Here is a 20,728-nt window from a genome sequence, read left to right as displayed (position 1 = left end):
GATTCAAATTTGGAGTTTGCATTCGAAAATAATTTTTCTTTCTTCCCTTTCGTTGACTTCTGGATCATACATGAAGCCTGAGATGAGCCTAGATATATATGATAATTGATTGTAGTGTCCATTTCTCTACAGCAACTTCAACTGAGTGTGCAATTAATTGATTTTTAAAAAAGAAAACTGGATGTGGTGTAAATAACTAAGAGGTGATACTATTTTACCTTTTTCTTACAAAAACTTTGAAATACTTGCTTGTTGAAACGTTTACTTTCTTCTACAGTTCTCCATTATTTCCCTGAGTACCAGTGGTTGGTGGATTTTGCTGCTTCGGCCACAGTTGTTTATATTATTACAGAAGTCTACTACAGCCTGACAAACCCTCACAATGAGATGAATATTAGCATAGTTTGGTGCTTGCTTGTCCTTGCCTTTGTTTTGTATCCTTTTAATAGCTGAAGAGTGCAGTAATTAATTTCTGTTTTGACTACTTAATTTAGTTTACGATGTGAAGAGGTTTAGCTTAATTTACAAGCTACATTGCACAGCTGAAAAACATACACAAGGTTTCTACTTTTATTTGCTTACCCGATGGTTGCAGTAATGAATTTGGAGCATTTTTCTATGGTATGTTCGATCTTTAACTTGGATCAGATTATTATGTGACCATGTTCTTTGCTTTAAGAAGATTTGAATTTGACTTGAAATATTATTTCTCCCTTCGTGGATGCTGTCAGCCTGCTACGTTTTCCCAGTACTTTGTGTTTATTTCAGATTTCCAACAATTGTGGTATTTTGCTTTCGTTTTGTTTATCAGTGTCCAGATTCAAGAGAAGATAAGTAGTTACTTTGTTTCTTTATTTACATTTTTATGGAGTGTGCATTATGTATTGTTTTGTCATGATGGTTGTTGCAGCCTTATAAAAAGCATCATAAAGGCTCGAATTCTGTTCCGCAACTTGTTTACTCACGTTTTCTGTGCTCACAGTTGTATACTCAGAGAGAGAGAGAGAGAGAGAGAATCATTATGATGGTGGCTATGACGTCTCAATGAGCAGCTAGATAAAGTGCTTTGATATATGCCAATGTGTATGAATAGGATGAATCATAGTAAATTACAGTAGAGGGAATCCAACAATTTTATTTAAGACCATCAACTTTTACATGAAGTTTAAGAGAGGACTCCATTATAAATAGTATGAAAAGCTCAGTTTAAGCGTGTGCAATAATTTAATGTTGGTAACCATTTGATAGTGGTTGTTATAATGCTGCAGTGACTAATGATTTATTACTGTTCTTTCAGATGTATTCTTTAGCACTGTACCAAATCTTTTTGTTGAGCCACAATGTTCATGAGTTTTAAATAATTTGGGTCCTTTCATACAATGATTTGGGCTATCCCTTAATGCAATAAACTAATTTATTGATGCTCGTAAATTTCAAGCAGCAAATTGTTGTTAACCTGTGAGAAAATGTTATTTATTGGTCAGTAAAATGTTTAATACACACAAAAATTTATTTTGGCTCAACTGAGACCAGTGCAATGATGATTACAGCAGGTTATGAGAAGGAATAGTGAAATATTAGTAGCTGCACTTTTGCAATGTTGTATTGTCTGACTCCTAATTAAAGCTGTCAAAACAAATTAATTTGTCAAATATCAAGTCTTGGAAGTTTTGTTTCTCTTCTCAAAAAAAAATCTTTCTTTGTAACAAAATGGGATTCACCCAAATTGAAGTGATTGAATTGATTTGAAATGCTGCATTTCTGGTACTCTTTCAAGATTAGTATACACTCCATTTCTTTTGTTTGCATAGTTAGTAAATATGTGTATTACTTAATTATGATTGCGCATTATTGATGACATGGCAATTGGTTTAAGTACTCTGATCAAGATTTTTTCCAAATTTATATTTTAAATTTATTTTGTTTTCTTGTTTCCCTGCCATTGTTTGCTTAATAGGTGGGATGAGTGTAGCCTTATCCAATTTTGGTTACTGCCCTTTGGCTAGTAATATATGTTAGGCCTACATGATGTCTGTCTTAGCTGGTGTGGGAAGCAGCAATTTTAGATTATCAAAGCAACTTTAGGCTCGTTTATTTTTGTGTCTTTTTGAAAGATACATTGTGCAGTCACTTAGGGGTAATATTACTGGACTAATAATCTAAAGTTCAAATCTCAACATGACAGATTATGAATTCAGAATTTTTTTTTAATTTCTGAAAAATAAGCTGGTCCAAGTAAATGTATGCATAAACCTGTCACATTTTTGTAAAATAAAACTGGTTCACTGCTGTCCCCTTCAGGCAGGGCTTCCTTTCCTTACCTGAACTGGTCAGTGGAACTCTCCATTAGGTAACAGTGTGTCTGACTGTTAGGTGAACTTCTGAAATAGCCTGTCAGTCACCATGTTCTCTTGAGCTTCTACAGTGCCAACAACTCTGTAGGGCAGCAAGCTAGTCTTTTAATTATACATGCACTTAGTAAATAAATTTAAAATTTATGCAGAAAGGAAATGACATTTATAGATTTTCTTTCATTTACAAATTCACTTATTTTGATTTCTTCTGCTTTTGCTTTATTAAGATTTCCCCAGTTTCTTTAACTTTCTGATTACTACCGTGTATTAATTTCAAGCTTTTCTTTTATAATTTACCAGTATTCCTTTTATCACGTCAGTGTTTTGTTGGAAACTACATGGTAGGTAGTTATCAAAAACAAATTCAACAATTTCTATCCAATGTTGCATTCTGAAAATGTGACCTATGTAATTAAATCAAGGCAAGTACAAAGGTTCATTCCAATTTAACACTTAATTATTAAACACTTGATTGATTAATTTTCACCTGAAGCATCGTTTATGTAAAATGCGTGGAATCCTACACCAGTATATTAAATACAAATCTACCATTTGTGAATGTATTTTTGCAACTAAATGAAAAAGTTTTAAATGACTCAATTTCACAAAGTGTCTTATTTTTCACAAGAATGGTTATGCTGTACTTTGCTTGTACTTGCGATAACACACACTACCTGTGTAAAACCTTATTTTTTAAAAAAACTACTGCTCTGAAGTACAGTTAATCAAGCAGTATCTTTGATGTAAAATATTTATGGAATTTTATCTTCCAGGAAGAAGATCTGATAACTCTGTGGCTGGGCATCTCAAGTTTCTTTGAGAGACCATGTTTTAATTTTGGACTGCTTTAACATTGTACTGATTAGACTGAATGTTTAAATAGCAGTTTGATTTTGAGCCTGTTAACATTAGATACCTAGAGACTGCCACTCTCGCAGCCAGGCAAGTCTTGGTGGCTAAAGCTTTGGATAGTTGCAGACCAAAGGTGTGTTGGAAAGAACGAAGCTGAAGTAGTTCAAATATTAACGATTTTTATTAGAAGATTTGTAGCTCAGATTGATAAGTCTGTAAGTTTGCTAGCTGAGCTTGAAGGTTTGTTTTCATACATTTCATCATCATACTTGGTAACATCATCAGTGAGAGTCTCCGGCGAAGTACTGTTGGTATGTCCCACCTCTCTATTTATGCGTCTTGGTTTCTGAAGGTGGGCGATGTCATTTCCGGTTCTGTTTTTTTTTATTCGAGGGAAGGTAGATAGGACCAAAATTGATGGAGTTCTGGTTAGAATGCCATACCTGTAATAATTCTTTTGCGTGCCTTTGTTTCGCCTGTCTGAGCATGTGTGTATTGTTCCAATCGAAATTTGTCCTTCTTTATCTGTGTGTACGGAAACTAGTGATAGTGGTTTGTGTCTTTTGATGGCCAATTGGTGTTTGTGTATCCTGGTGGCAAGTTTCCTGCTAGTTTGTCAGATGTAGTGGTTTTTTTTTACAGCTTTTGCATGGTAACTTGTAAATCTTAGTTTTGCTGGCAGTATCTAATGGATCCTTTAGGTTCATTAGTCACTGTTTAAGTGTGTTTGTAGGTTTATGGACTACCATAATGGCAAGGGGTCTGAGTATTTTGGAAGTGATTTCTGATATGTCTTTGATGTATGGTAGTGTGGCTCTAGATTTTGGTTGCATTGTATCTGCTTGTTTGATTTTGTTTCTGAGGAATCGGCAGATTGTGTTTATTGGATACCTGTTTTTCACCAGCAAAACTAACATCATTTACAAGATACTGTGCAAGAACTGTAAAAAACACTACATTGAACAAACTAGCAGAAGACTTGCCACCAGGATGCATGAACACCCCACTATCACTAGTTTCTGTACATACAGACAAAGAAGGACACCACTTTGACTTGGACAACGCACACTCTCGGACAGGCGAAACAAAGACACGCACAAGAATTGTTCGAGGCATGGCATTCTAACCAGAACTCCATCAATAAACACATTGATTTAGATCCTATCTACCTTCCCTTGAAAAAAAAAGAACTGGAAATGACATCACCCACCTAAAGAAGCCAAGACCTATAAACAGAGAGGCGGGACATACCACCAATGCTTCACCAGAAACTCTCACTGATGATGTTACTTAGTATGGTGACGAAACATCTGAAAACAAACCTTTAAGCTCAGCGAGCAAACTTACAGACTTAGTCCAATCACTCTTTATAGAATTCAGAGTACTTCTGCTCCCAACCTGAGCTGAAAGCCTTTGTTGGTAGATGTGATCCAGTTTTACTATATGTATCATTCACACCAGACACTACTCTGTAGGTATTTGAAATTATATTGAATCACTAATACATCAGAAACTCAGATTCATCATTATTCAGGAGGTTCCTGTCTGAATCCAACAGGTGTTTCAACTGTCCAAAATTCAATGCTATTATTATAGGGAGGAATGGTGACTTCATAGCCTGGATTTTAACTCTCTTGTTCAATCCAATTTCTTCTAGATAGGGGAATTATTTCCTCTTTTTATTCCATTGCACAATGTGAAGTTTCACAAAATAACATACTTGCGTGGTGTTGTTAGTCAGCGAAAGTAGTGAAAAAAATGTCATCTTTAAGATTGCGACTGAACTATTATTTTCAATGTGTATTGTAAACTTTTGGGAGTCTTCGTTATTCTCAAACATTCGCCATTCAGATCTCACCAAGCAACTGTGACTTTCACAGAACATTTAGCTATTGTACCTTGTGGAGGTTGTTCTAGATTGTAATTAAAGCATCAGTCTGTGCTCTCTAGTGGTTTATGATGTTATTAGAGCAACATGATTGAATTACAGTATTGTAAATCTCTCTGCGATAGTCATTGCTCTGTGTTTTTCGCTTTGTATAAAAGTGTTTTATTTATGAGCTAAATTGTTCTTTAGCAGACAAGCAATCTATCTATGGTGATGTAATCTTACCCAGGATGTCCTCAGGAAAGGAATGTCACTCCCCAGATGCAATATTGCAAGCATGATTGCTGCTATGCTGAGACATGATTGGTTCAAGGACTTTGTTACAAAGTCAGTTGTTTTCAGACAAAGTAGTGTTCCTCTTTTAATATAAAATTTGAGGAACAAATTGACACATGGAATGTGATAATCTTCCACGTGTGGCAGTGTCGAACTTCAATTAAATTGTCAATGAATCAAAGAGCATCATATGATTTGCTTCTTGTTCGTTGATGGCCCAGAATTTGTGGTCAGTGACAAAGCAAGGTCCTCATAGCTGTTTTCAAGAAAAGCTGCCAGCAAAAATCTAGTAACCTCTTTCCCAATGACAGTTTGATGCTGGGTCAACGGGATGTCTTGGATTACAAAGGCAAAGATTTCAGCAAACAGGTAAAATTTAAAACACAAACACAAACACAAAGTGCTGAAGAAACTTGGGTCTGGTAGCATCTGGAGAGAGAAAAGCAGAGTTAACATTTTAAATCAGAACTTGAGGAACAACATCTCGTTTCTCACAGACACTTTTACAGCCTTCATGTCTCAACATTGAGGCTCAATAACTTCAAAAACTGAATGCATTGATTTTTTTTCTCCTTTTTTTTGCATTCTCCCCAATCTCTCTCTCTCTCTCTCTCTCTCTCTCTCTCTCTCTCTCTCTCTCTCTCTCTCTGTCTCTCTCATATGCGCACACGCACAGCTTTGTCTTGTGTACTTTTGTACTTAATAGTGAGAGGACCAATTCTCTCCCTTTACACCCAATCTGCAACTATTTATTTATTTATTCACCATTAACAGCTCCTTTGATCTTTGCAGTGGGTCAAAAATAAATTTAAAAAATTCTGACACCTTTTCTTCTATAAATGTCATACCAAACTCTCAACATTAACTTTTTTCCCCCTCCACAAATGCTCCAGACTTGCCAAGTTTCTTCAGCATTCTCTGTGATTTTTTTCATTATTACAATAACATTTGTGAGGTCTTGCTATGTACTAATTGGCTGCCTCCAGGTGGAGGCTGGTACAATTACAACATTTAAAAGGCACCTGGATGAGTACATGAATAGGAAGGGTTTAAGGATATGGGCCAAGTGCTGGCAAATGGCACTAGATTAATTTAGGATGTCTGGTCAGCATGGACGAGTTGGAGTGAAGAGTCTTTCTATATTGTACATCTCTATGACTCGATTACTTTATTACAATAGCAACTTCACTTCAAACAATAACTAATTGTCTGCAAAGCACATTAGGGTTTCCTTGAGTCATAATGGTTTCAGTGGAGTAATAGTAAATATTGACCTTTTTTGTAACAGCAAATTCTAGCTCATAACACCGGTGACTATGATTTATTTGAATTGGTAATACAGGACTGATTTGATACCTTCAGTTACAATCTTGATTTGCTACACAATTTCACCTAGTTTTGACTCCGTACTGACTGGGATAGAGGATTATGAATTCAAGTGGTTCTGGTCAATGGCAGAGCATTGAATTACAGACATAGAAATTAAATAATCCATTAGCTTTGTTTGAAATTAACAGAATTAGTGATTGTATGATACAGAAGTATTACTGAAGGAAGCATCTGTAACAGTTTTGAGATCAATCTTGTAATATAGCGCAGAAACATGAGCAACCTCCAGAAAAAAGGAACAGTAACTGGAGATCTCAATGCTGAAATGGATGTTTGGTGTGACTACAAAGGACAATATCAAAGGATCAATGAATAGTCTGAAAATATCAAAGAAAATAGCTGAAAATAATTGAAATAGAATGGTCATCTGCTATGGAGTGAGACAGAGCATGTGGTGAAAAGAGTGACAGAAATGGGATTGTCCAGAAGAAGAAATAGGGGAAGGTGAAGGCAGGATGCAGTCGCTTTGGAAGAGGAATAGGTCACTGACAGGAGGGCATGGAGAAATCTGATCAATTAACATTGCGTTGACCTCAAAATGAGAATGTGAAGAAAAAAGATGTGACTACTTAAACAGCTAGGTTGAGTTTTCTTTTAAGAAAAGCTTTTGGAACAGCATTTTAGTGGACCAGAGATATATTTATCAGTTGAATCTCACCTAAAAGGAGATTAACGTACAAATAATAGAAAGCATAATCTTAAATTTTTAACAAAAGGTAATTGGAATCAAAAGCAAAATTAATACAGTGAATGAGAGTGTGAGTAAAATATGTACTTAATTTCAAGTTTTCTGAATCAAAATTGTAATGAAGTTTGATATACCAGGGTTAGTATAACTTTTCAGATCATTTAGCTTTGTAACATGCATAGCCAAGTACTAACTGTCACATCACTTTTAAAAACTTATTCATTCATTGGATGAGGACATCACTGGCTATGCCAGCATTTATTACTCATCCTAAATTGCCCAGAGGACAGTTAAGAGTCACCCGCATTGCTGTGGGTCTGGTGTCACATACAGGCCAGACCACATAAGGATGGCAGTTTTCTTTCCTAAAGGACATTAGTGAACCAGGTGGGTTTTTCTGGCAATTGGCAATGGATTTGTGGTCATCATTTTAGCTAACTTTACTGAAACCTTAAAAATGCCCGAAGCCAGCAACTGGCAAGTCTAAGAACTCTTTGCGTGAATTAGTAATGAAAGCATAATCTTCAGCATAGATCCTACAATAAAAAGATCCTTTTATGAGCAATTTGTTAATTATATAATGTTTAACCAATTTCTTGAAGTTAATTGAGGAAGGAGTCTGTGCTGTAAATGCAAGGAAGGCAGTTGATGTATTCTATTTAAGTTTCCAAAAGATATTTGATAATGTGTGATAGCAAAAGTTATGGTGGAAAATATAAGTTCTTTATGTAATGGATGCATATCATTATAAATAGAAGGTTGGCCCGCTGATGGGCAACAGTCAACATAAATGGATTATTTTCTGGTTATTAATGTGTATAACAAGTGGTGTGCCAAAGCTCAGTGTTGGGCCCTCAACTTTTTTCTACAACTTCTTTTATAAATAATTTGGTAAAGGGACTGAGTATATGGTTTTTAATTTGCTAATGACAAAGGTCAGTCAGAAAGGAAGTTGTAGGGAGGGCATATTGAGGCTATGCTGGGATATAGACGGTTTAAATGTGTGAGCAAAGATTGAAAATAATGGAGAGTACTGTGGGAAAATGTGAATTTGTCCATCTTGACAGGAAGCATTATTGCCCAAATGCTGAGAGTTTGCAGAGCTCTGAGTGCAGAGGGACCGGTTTGCCCTAGTATCGCAGAGGGTTGGTTTGCAGGTTCAGCAACTAACAAAGAAAGCTAAATACAAAAATAGAGGGGTTAAGTTTCCGTGAAACACTGCACCGGTGAGACTGCACCTGGAGTGATATATGTGCATGTATATATAAGAAAGAATTTATCAGAAGGAGGTCAGAAAACTTTTACTCTGATCTGGAATACACAGATTATTTTATGAGGAAATCTTAGGCAGACTGCATTTGTATCTGTTGAAGTTTAGAATACTAAGAGAGGACTTGATTAAAGAATTAGATTCTGCGAAGTATTGACAGGATGAATGGAGAAAGGATATTTCCTCTTTGTGGGAGAATTTAGAATTAGGAGTCAATTTTCAAAATAAATGATAGTCCATTTGAAGACACAGTTGAGGAGAATTTGACCCCCAAAGGGTCATGTTCCCCACAAATATTTGCCAAAGGTGAAGGAAGTAGTTTTTGAATAGTTTTAAGGTAGAGTGGATTGTTTCTTTTAAGCAAGGGGGTAAAAAGTTAGTGAAATTTGGCAGAATTTGGCGTACGCAGATTAGCTATAACCTTCTTGAATGACAGAACAGGCTTGAAGGATCAGCTGGCCTTCATTTGCTTCTTGTTCTTGGGACCACATCTTTAAATGTATCTGTTAAGAAATGAAAGACACACTGGAATCATAGAATAAACATTCTCCATTTGAAACTTAGATATGCAACTCACTAAAAATATTGCAATTTCAAGCATTCCCATGGAAGGAAGAGAAAAAGGATCAGTTGTAAATGTACTACAAGCAACAAAGCACCTGAAATTTCTGTATGATAACTTTGACTTATTTGTAGCACTAAAACTACCTTAGAAATCTATTTTTATTTGTCTCCATGTTCTTTACTCCAATTGATAAGTTATGTCTTAAGCAACTATGAAATTGTGCATTGATTTTAACATGTTTTCCTTAACAAATGTTCTTCAGTAAGGCACTGTTTTCTCTGACAACTCACTACTTTAAAGTGGAAGAAGGTGGAGAGAGATCAGTCTGTATCACATTTGGATTTTTCTTCTTTGTAAAAGCCATGGCAATCCTAATTGTGACTGAGAACTATCTGGAGTTCGGACTTGAGACAGGTACTTAGGGCGCTGATTCTAAAAATTTGAACCAATATACACTAGAATGTCAACTTTCAGCCTTAAGTAGGTACAGCCTTGTAGCTCAACTTTATTTTGGCATCATTGCAACTATTTTTTCAAATGTTGATTTACATTAATGCTGCTTTCAAATATTTTCAATTACTTTTTCTGTGGCTGGTCGTCTATTTATCTTTCACTTTATGTAAGGATTATGATGTTTCTTTGGGGTGCACATTTGCTTAATTTCTTACCACTGACAAACCTGTAGCTGAGAAGAGAACAATGGGGGAGATAGAGAAACAAAATAAGGGACTAAAGAGGCAGGATGGACTGACACTATCAACAAGTAGGTGTAGGATTGAGTAGGTTGGGACTAGAGTCTGACAAAGTTCTGTCAATTCTCTTACACTCACTATGATATTGATGATTCCACATAGAGATCAGAAGGCATCAGTAGAGACTTGACCCGCACTAGAAAAAACTTTGAGGTTAAGACCAGAGTGAACTGAGCAACAAAGTGACCTAAAATAAATTAGTCAAAGACAGTCATACAGACAGTCATATATTACATGTGATGTGTATAGATAATTGCAAGCTCTGTGTATATCCATTATTTTACTCCTGGCTTGGTTTGATATATTGCTGATCTGTAAGGAACGTTTTTTTTAAACTTCAGTAATTTAGAACCAGCTGCATAACCTTGGTTTTATGTATAAACAAAATTGTGCTGAGTTCTGGATCAACTTGAAACCTTAGCATATACATTGGGCTGATAATATATCTCTTTCAGCACTGTGCACACCTGCAACGCAGTTAGCTGACCTGTTGATAGTGTCACCACAGTCCATGTGCTGGTAGGACTCTCTGGCCAAGGGATGGAATAACCACCTCCAGCAGCTCTCAAAGGTATGCTCTATCCCTTAAAGGGGGAGGTAAATCACACCACCAGTGGAGTGATTGAGAACTGCAGCTTTTTAACCATGTTAGTCTGATAATCCTGCTGCATATGGACCTCCACAGAACACCGCTGTTATTTGATAACTGAGCATAGTCATTCCATACAGTCAGGCAAATGAGTGCTAAGCAGGAGTGAACAATACACATTTGTGTATTGCTGCATAACTCCTTATTTGGCCTGTAGACTTATTGGAGAATATGATCATGCTGCAGTAGATCCTTGTCAGCTTTGACAAAGGGTCAGTTAGACTCGAAACGTCAGCTCTTTTCTCTCCTTACAGATGCTGCCAGACCTTCTGAGATTTTCCAGCACTTTCTCTTTTGGTTTCAGATTCCAGCATCTGCAATAATTTGCTTTTATGCAGTAGATCCTTCTTTGGCTTAGGTCCTTAGTTGAGTTATAGTTTCTGCAGGAAATTATTTGGTGTTCTAATAACTTTGGGCTTTAATTTGCAGCAGTCTTTATTGTCTAGATTTGCTTTTGGAGGATGTGGTTAATGCAGGAAAAATGCAGATTTAGTAACAGGATTGTGGTGGCTTTTAAGTAGAGAGTACTTCATCCATACTAACTACTTGCAGTATGTCACTGAGTTTCTGCATCATGTGCAGTTGGCTGTTGATCTTGAAGCTTATCAGCTTAAGAGTTCAAATACTACTCTATAGAGACTTGACGATAAAATCCAGATTGACATTGCAGTGCAGTACTCAGTGAATACTGCACTATTGCAGGTCGTAAATTTTGGATGAAGTATTAAACTGAGGTAACATCTGCATCTTGGATGAACTTTTAAAACATTCCACAGCATTATTTCAAAGCAAACCAGGCATGTTCTCTCTAGAATCCTGATCAATGTGTATTTTTCTGCCAAACTCACTGAAACAGTTTATGTGAACATTTATTACATGAGGGATCTTGCTGAGTTCAATTTATTATGCTTTTTTCATTCATTTAGGGGATGTGGACATTGATGGCAGCAGCATTTTGTTTTGTCTGTCCCCGGTTTCCCTCACGAAAATGAGGATAAGCTGTCTTTATGAACCACTGCAATTCATTTGTTATAGGTACACCCACAATATTATTAGGGGAGGGAGTTCCAGGATCTTGAGCTAGTGACACTGAAGGAGCAGCTGTAATTGTCAAAGTCAGAATGGTGAGAGGTTTGGAGGAAAACATGCAGTGCTGGTATCTGCTGCCCTTGTTTTTCTAGATGGTTGTGGGTTTGGAAGGTATTATCTAGGGAGTTTTGATGAATTTCTGTACTGCGTTTTGTGGATGGTGCATGCTGCTAATGTGCATCAATAGTGAGGGGAATGAATGTTTGGTACCAGTTGAGAGAATTGCTTTAACTTCGATGGAGTCAAGCTTCTTGAGTGTTGTTGGAGGTCCATTCATCCAGGCATGTGGGGAGTGTCTCATCAAACTCCTGACTCATGCCTGGTACTGGTGGGCAGCTTTTGGGGAATTAGGAAATAGATTCTTCACTTAAGATTCCTAGCCCCTCATTAACTCTTGTAGCCGTAGTATTTATGGGCCTCCTCCAATTCACTTTTTGGTCAGTGGTAACCATCAGGATGTTGACAGGATTTCCTACATAACAAAGGTGACTTACTTCAAAAAGTACTTAATTGGTGCTTTGGAATGAAATGAGGGATGCCAGAAAATACAAATCTTTCTTTCATTTTATTATTCTTTGTTTAAAGTAATTGTATATTTTATTTAAAAGATAGTAGTTATTACTTCAGAAATGTATCAAGAAGTGTCATATATTTCTTCCAAAGTAATTTTACAGATTGAAACTGATGTTTTTCTTTTTAACAAGTTTTTTTTAAATTGGCAAAAGCATATTCTTTTTGACAATCAATCATATCCTTTATTTGTTCACTCCACATTACAGCAAGCAATGGCTGAATGCTCTGGGTAGAAGGCTGTGGGACCTGGCAACATCCCAACTGTAGTCCCAACCATGGCATTAGTTCAAGTATTCCAGCCAAAATAATTGTTCTTTTCTCACCTTCTCTTTTCTTCACTGCTTACATTTAGGGTTTGCAAACTTTTCGGACAGCGCTTTGCAGTTTCTTGAGAAACAAGGCCTTGAATCCCAGTAGGTTGAATAACTTGTATTTTTCTAGTAGCTGTTATTCATGGATTGCTTAAAGATTCTTCATTTGAAATATAAGTTTGTGATTTATCCATGGTATTGTACATTTTCTGTTATGATATTGTATAGTTAATACTAGTTATCATAGTTGCTATTTTTCCTATTCAATTAGAATATAATTTCAAGGATATGAATAACCATTATGCAGTATTAAATTAGTGCATTGATGCTTTATTCTGAATGATAAAGATCTGTCGGCGTTTGTTTGAGTAATTTGTAAATTTCTTTCCCAACCAAAGATAATTTATTCCATTCTCCCACCAGGTCTAAAAAAAATGTCGATAAAGTTTAGGTTAGCTGACACGTGCTCTTCTGCTTCAGTATTTTTGCTGAGTTGAGGAATTTGATTTACAATGAATTAAAGGCATAAAGGCCGCATTTGGTAGAGCAATTTGATCCTTTAATGTTTATCACTAGATTGCTATGCAATGAATCGTTAGTGTAGGTGATTCGTCAATGATTGTTTTTTCTAGAAATCTAATATGTAATTCCACTTTTTTGTTAATTGATAGTCTATTATTTGGGCTTGACGGATATTTTTTAAATGCTATTCTCACTTCTGACATATCTTTTAATATTTCTGTTCTTAATTGATTTTCTTTTTAAAGGAAATCTTTATATTTTGTTATTCCAGGGGCCCTGTCTCGAAACTGACCTTTAAAATGTTCCTGGCTATTTTTTGCGCTTTCATTGGTGCATTTTTGACATTTCCTGGCCTGCGGTTGGCTCAAATGCATCTGGATGCCCTGAATCTTACAAATGAAAGGCTAACACAGTAAGAAAGTTATGATCATGAACTTAATGAAACTTTGCAATTTGTAAAATCTAAAGCAACAGAAAAATGTAGAGTCGAAGCAAATTATCTGGCTAATTCTAGAATTTGAAGACTATTATCAGGAGTAAGTATACTGTAAGAAAACAAACTGCTGCAATGACAAAATTCTGAAATAAAACAAGTGTACTGGAAAGTCTCCGGTCCAGTAGCAACTATAAGGAGAAACATTAGTGTTTAAGTTTTGAGTCCAATGACTCCTCTTTGGAAAGTCTTCCCTGTTAATTTATTGTTTCTGCCTTGTTACATCTGTTTGCTAAAGTCAGCTTGCTCCACAGACTTGGAGAACTGAAATACTGCATCTAGTCATTTTTTTTTATGTTCATGGGATGTGGGCATCACTGGTTAGGCCAGTATTAATTGCCCGTTCCAAATTGCTATAGAAGCTAGTGATGTTTCCTTGAACCCCTTTAGTCTTCGTAGATTAAGGGATGCCCCCATTCCCTGCAATCCTTGTGGTCAAGGTGACCCAACCCCATTGCTGCTTCGGAGGGAATTAGGATTTTGACCCAGCGACTACAAAGGAATGGTGATATAGTTTTAAGTCAGAATGGTAATTGGCTCAGAGGGGAACTTGCAGGTGATGGTGTTCCTATAGAAACCGAGAAATAGGAGGAGTAAGCCACTTGGCCCTTCAAGTCTGCACTGGGATTCCTTTTCGTGGCTGATCCTTGTTGCCATTGTCTTCCCATGCTTTGATCCCTTTACCCTGAAAGCTATATCTAACTCATTTCTTGAAAGCATTCAGTATATTGGGCTCAACCTACAGCAGAGAATTCCATAGGCTCACCACTCTCTGGGTGAAAAAAAATGTTCTCCTCATCTCTATGCATCTGCTGCCTTTGTCCTACAAGGTGGTGGTGGTCACAGTTTAAAATAGGCTGCTGGATAATCCTTTGTGAGTTGACGCAATACCTTTTGTAAATGGTGTACACTGCTGCCGTTGTATGCTGATGTTGAAAATGGTTGATGCGGTGTCAATCAAGAAGGCCGTTTGTCCCAGCTTGCTTCTTGTGTTGACCTGTACTCATCTAGGCAAGTAGATGGGATTCTATCAACTGTGTGACTTTCACCTTGTAGATGGTGGACAGGCGTTGGTGTGACAGAAGGTAAGTTACTTGCTGCAGAGTTCCTAACCGCTGACCTACTTTGTAGCTACAGTACTTGTATGACTGGTTCACTTCAGTTTCTGATCAATGATAAAACACCAGGGATGTTGATGATGGAAAATTCAGCGATAGTGATACTTTGAATATTGAGGGCTTATGTTTAGATTCTCTTTTGCTGGGAATGGACATTGCCTAACACTTATGTGATACAATTATTACGTGACACTTGCAGCTCAAGGTTGAGTATGGTCCAGTTCTTGCTCCATAGGAACATGGAGTGCTTCAGTATCTGAGAAGTCAAGAATCGTACTGAACATTATAATCACCGGCAAACATCTTCACTTGGAGCTGAAAATGGTTACATCTGGGCCACTACACTAATGAACCTGTGCACTGATGTTTTTGAACTTGTTGATTGACCTCCAAAACCACTACCAACTTTAATTGTGATATAGAACATAGAACATTACAGTGCAGTGCAGGCCCTTCGGCCCTTGATGTTGCGCCAACCTGTAAAACCAACCTGAAGCTAATTTAACCTGCACTACTCCATTTTCTGTGTGACTGCAACCAGCACAAAGGTTTTCCCAGGATTTCTATTGACACAAGCTTTGCTCATATCCCTTGATGCCACACTCTGTCAAAAGTTGCCTCATGGGAAGGGCATTACTCTTACCTAACCACTAGAATGCAGTTCTTTTTTTTTTGTTTGTGTTCACACTAAGGCAATGATAAAGTCAGCAGTCAAATGTCCCTAATAGAATCCAAACTGAATATCAGTGAGTAGTTTATTCTTTGCGAGGGCTACTTGATATATTGTGGATGACCTCTTCTATCACTTTGCTCATGATAAAACAGAGACTGCAAGGTTGGTAATTGGCTGGGATGCATTTGTCCTGCTTTTTGTGATTGATCATGTCTGGGCAATTTTCTACATTATTGTATCTCAGTGTTGTAACTATACTGTAACAGCTTAGCCAGAATTGTGGGCTAGTTCTGTATCATAAATCGTTAGTACTATTGTCAAAATGTTGTCAGTATGCATAGCCTTCGTAATATCTAGTGCCATCAGTCTTGATATCATAGGAAATGAATTGAATTGATTGAAAACTGGCATCTGTGATACTGAGGACCTCATGAGGAGGCAGAGAATGACCATCCATTTGCCACTTCTGGCTGAAGGTGGATGTGAATATTTCACTCTTGTCTTTAGTACTGGCTTGCTGAGCTTCCCATCTCTGTGGATGGAGATAATGGTGGAGTTGCATCGTTCATTATCCATCACCACTCAAGACTGGATATGGCAGGCCTGCAAAGTTCAAGATCTGATCCATTGGTTGTGGGATCAGTTGATTTTGTTAAAAGCATGCTGCTTCTGCTGTTTGGCATGCAACTAGTTCTGGATTATAGTATCACCAGGTTGACTTTTCTTTTTTTAATGTCAGCCTGTTGCTCTCTTAGCCTGCCTCTCTATTCTCTTCATTGAATTTCCTTGACCTGATGGTAATGGTAGAGTGGAGGATATTCTAGACTATGAGTTTATAGATTGTTGAGTACAATTCTACTGCTGTTGATGGTTCAGTATCTCACAGATACCCAGTGTTGAGTTGCTAGATCTATTCAAAGTCTGTCTCACTTAGAACCTTGATAGTACCATACAACAAAATACAGCAAGTGCAATTCCAAACTCATCAATCTAGGACTTCTATAGGAGGACTTGAATCTTCAGTTTCAGAAGTCAATCACATCAGTCACACTATGAAACCTCACCAATTTTCAAGTAGACCTATCCAGCAAAGACAGTCTCTTAATTATCAAACTTAATTTAGAGGAAAAGGAGGAGTCTGAATATATTTTCTTCATTTCAAGTAGTCAGTTCTGCTATAATCTGTTTCTTTTATGCAAATTGGCTTTAATGTGATTGAAGAGTTTAGATCGTTAGTTGTAGAATGCTTACCCTGTACTGGCAATAACACGATTCCAGGCCCAATAGTTTAAATGACACAGCTATTGTGTGATTGCCCTATAATGTGAGATCGCACAAGAAGGGAACTATCGTGTTATATCAGAACTAACAGTAGTTTGTTTCGGATAAGTTGAGCTATGAAAACAGCAACCAACTCACCGGCTCTAATCATACTTGGGGGTAAATCAAGTTGTAAAAAGAGACTTGTCACTGAGATGGCACAAAGCTTATAAAATGAAGCAGCCAATAGGAGACTGTTGTCATTATCCTAACTACAGGAGATAAATTTCCTGCATCTGATCTAGAATCTCTCACAAAACAGATAAGATATTATTCGTGGAAATAATGTGAAGAATCTGGCTGCAAGTGGTGTATTAGAAAGTTAATCTGATCAGTCCTGAAAACTGAAATAGAACCGTCAAGAAATTACAGCAATCTTAAGCTCGCTCTATGCAACTGTAAAGATTTTTTTTAGATTGTTCAATTGTTTTGATATTTATCACCAAGTGAGATTCTTGCTTCATACTGTTGCTAAGTGAGTCCTTCCCAATACTGAAGTTCTAGCAAAGATGAACTTTGCTTTTATTTGCATTCTTCAATACATCATTGAATTTTGAGCCCATATTAGGAATATGAGGAATCTGCACAAGTTTCTTCTGTTGAAATGTAGTCCTAAAATTGAAGACTGGCAAAATATATTGAGGATCTCCTTTTCCGTTGACAAGATTCCATAAGCTGGGTACCTATTTGCAATTCAACCAGTTTTATTTGCAATTAAGTACTTTTGTTATTGGAAAACTGACCAATCAATTTAGTATCGGAAAAGCCAAGAAGCAGTCAAGACCATAATGTTACAGATAAAACAATTGCCATTTTGCAAAAGAAAAAAAAATTTATAGGCACTATACACCATCCATTCTGCAATTCTTCCAGAAGCATTTTGATTGGACATGATGTGCGATTCTCATGCAGGCTTTTTATGACTGCGCCAATTTAATGTTTACATATGCTTGTCATTCAACTCCAGACCTCATTCCTGACTTGGTCCAAACATGAACATGAGCTAAATTCCAGAGGACAGATAAAAACGACTGTACGCAACATCAGAGCAGCAGTTGCTAAGTGTGGCATCAAGAATTCCTCATAAATTTGAAGTCAATTGGAATTAGGGGAAAGCTCTCCACTGGCCAAAGTCATAGTGAATGATAGATGTGTTGGTTGGAGGCTAAACATTTCAGTTTTAGGCTAATGCTGAAGACTTAACATTGTGCAGTCTTATCATGAATAATCTTTCTTCGAAATGACAATGTTACGCTGCAAAATGTTCAGTTCGTTTTGCAATTTTTTAGATAATGAAGTCATCCATATTTAAATGCAGAAACACCTGGATAGCATTAACATTTGAGTTCATAAATGGTGCATAAATTAATACTGTGCATTTGTCAGACAATGGCCATTTCCAACAAGATTGAATTGCCATCTCTGTCTGATATTTGATGACATTACCATCGCTGAAACTCCACCATCAGTATTCTAGTCAATAGTAACTCCGAGAATACTGACCACATCAGTGAGTGTTCTAGTGAATCAACTCTTAATTTGACTTCCCAGAGCTTTTTCACTTATCTACAAGGTATAAATCAGGAATATGCTGGAAAGTTTCCCTATTTGATTAACACTATCTTAAATGGTCGCTCCCTCCACTATCAATCCATCATCTGCAAGATGCTGTGCAGCAGTTGGACAAGTTCAACTCTTCAACAGCACCTCTTAAAACAATGATCTCCACTACCTAAAATACCAAGGACAGCAAGAACATAGATGACTAGTACTTGCATGTTCCTTTAAGTCACACACCGTAGTGACTTTTGTTGTTCCTTCTTCATCATTAAAACCTAGAATTCCTTCCCAATCAGCACCATGTGTATAGGAGAAAGTAAGGACTGTAGATGCTGGAGAATCAGAGTCAAAAAGTTGACACTGTAAAAAGCACAGCAGGTCAGGCAGCAACTGAGGAGCAGGAGCATCAAAGTTTTGGACATAAACCCTTCGTCAGGAATGTGGAGGGGAAGCCGGCTGAGAGATAAATGGGGGGTTGGAGTGGGGCTGGGGAGAAGGTAGGTGGGATGGCGATTGGTGGATGCAGGTAAGAGGTGATTATGATAGGTCAGTGGGAAGGATGGCGTGTGTATGTGGGAAGGAAGATGAACAGGTTGGTCAGGTCAAGAGGACAGTGCCAAGTTGTAGGGTTGGAGCTGGAATGAGGTTGGGGATAGGGAGATTTGGAAACTAGTGAAGTCAGTGTTGATGCTGTGTGGTTGTCTGGTCCCAAGGTGGAAGATGAGGTGTCCTTCCTCCAATTGGCAGGTAACTTTGATTTGGCAGTGGAGGAGGCCCAAGATTTGCATGTCCTTGTGGGAGTGTGAGGGGGAGTTGAAGTGATTGTCCACAGGGCGGTGGGGGTTGTCTGGTGCATGAGAACACCAGAAATGTTCCCTGAAGCAGTCTGCAAGCTGGTGCTCAGTCTCCCCAATGTTGAGGAGGCAAGACTGTGAGAGCAACGGATACAGTAAATGAGGTGGGAGGATGTTTAAGAAAATCTCTGCCGGATTTGAAATGATCCTTTAGAGCCTTGGATGGAGGTGAGGGGTGAGATGTAGGCTCAGGTTTCGCACCTCATGTGGCGACAGGGGAAGGTGCTGGGTGTACAGGGTGGCTTCATCGGGAACATGGACCTAACCATGGCCTCTGCCAAACACAGATAGGGGTGAAGAGGGAAAAATATTTTTGGTGGTGGGGTCTGACAGTAGGTGATGAAAATGGAGGATAATGCGCTGTATCTGGACATTTGTGGGTGGAATGTGACGACTGGGGTGGGGGGGGGTAGTTCTATCCTTGTTGCAGTTGGGAAGTGGAGTTCAAGGGAGGAGTGGGGGAAGTGGAGGACATGCATTGTTGGTCATGTGGGAGAGGGAATTGCGGTCCTTGAAATAGGTGGACATCTGTGAGGTCCTGAAATGGAATTGCACCCCCTCGGAGCAGATATGGCGGAAGTGGAGGAATTGGGAGTAAATGATTGCATTTTTGCAGGAGGGGTGTGGGAGGATGTTTGGTCAATTTAGCTGTGGGATTCGGTGGGTTTGAAGTTGATGTCCGAGTTGAGTCAGTTGCCAGAGTTGGAGAGGTCCAAGAAGGTGTTGGAGATGGTCCATGTGAACTTGAGGTCAGAGTCGAAATTGTTGTTAAAGTTGATGAACTGTTCAACCTCCTTGTGGGAGTACGAGATGGCACCAATACAGTCATCAGTGTAGTGGAGGAAAAGGTGGGGAATGGTGCCAATGTAGCTACAGAAGAGGGACTGTTCCCTCTATCCTATGAAGAGGCGGGCATAGCTGGGGCCCATGCAGGTGCCCATGGCTCTCCCTTTGGTTTGAAGAAAGTGGGAGGATTTGAAGGAGAAGTTGTTGAGGGAGAGGACCAGTCGGTGGAGTTGATAGAGCTGTCTCATTCCACCAATTGAATGGAAATGTCGGTGGAGAGCGACTGGCTGGATCGGCGGGTGAAGAAGAAACTGAGGGCTTTTAGGCCTCCTTCATGCGGTATGGAAAAGTGTAGGGACTGGATGTCGTGGGGAAGATGACATGTTGGGGTTGGGGAATCGAAAGTCATGGAGGAGGTGGGGGGCACGGATGGTGTTCCAGACATACATGGGATATTTGTGGACCAAGAGGGGCAGGACGGAGTTGAGATATTAGAAGATGGGTTTGATGGAACGGGAAGTCGTGAAGACATTCGGTCAACTGTGGCAGTCAGGTTTGAATTTTGAGTGAGAGGTAGACATGGGCGGTACAGAGGTTGGGAAACAGGTTGGAGACTGTGGATGGGAGATCCCTGAGGCGAAGAGGATGTTGATAATTTGGGAGATGATTGCTTGATGATGAGAGGTGGGGTCGTAGTCGAGGGTGTGGTAGGAGGAGATGATAATGAGTTGGCATCTGGCTTTGGT

General features: G+C 38.3%; 1 protein-coding gene across 3 annotated transcripts in view; it reads left to right on the top strand.

The window, feature by feature from the left end:
* Positions 1–20,728, top strand: part of tmem161b (transmembrane protein 161B) — a 91,622-nt gene that overhangs the window by 48,555 nt on the left and 22,339 nt on the right. For all 3 annotated transcript variants that reach the window (XM_060844154.1, XM_060844147.1, XM_060844160.1), the window contains 4 exons: positions 278–434; positions 9,545–9,696; positions 12,698–12,758; positions 13,450–13,590. In XM_060844154.1, the coding sequence (XP_060700137.1) occupies positions 278–434; positions 9,545–9,696; positions 12,698–12,758; positions 13,450–13,590 (511 nt within the window). The remainder of the gene's footprint in view (positions 1–277; positions 435–9,544; positions 9,697–12,697; positions 12,759–13,449; positions 13,591–20,728) is intronic.

Source organism: Hemiscyllium ocellatum, chromosome 2, assembly GCF_020745735.1.
Source record: "Hemiscyllium ocellatum isolate sHemOce1 chromosome 2, sHemOce1.pat.X.cur, whole genome shotgun sequence".
Classification (NCBI taxonomy): Eukaryota; Metazoa; Chordata; class Chondrichthyes; order Orectolobiformes; family Hemiscylliidae; genus Hemiscyllium; species Hemiscyllium ocellatum.
The sequence above is the reverse complement of the archived record's forward strand: the minus strand, read 5'-3'. Positions and strand labels throughout refer to the sequence as shown.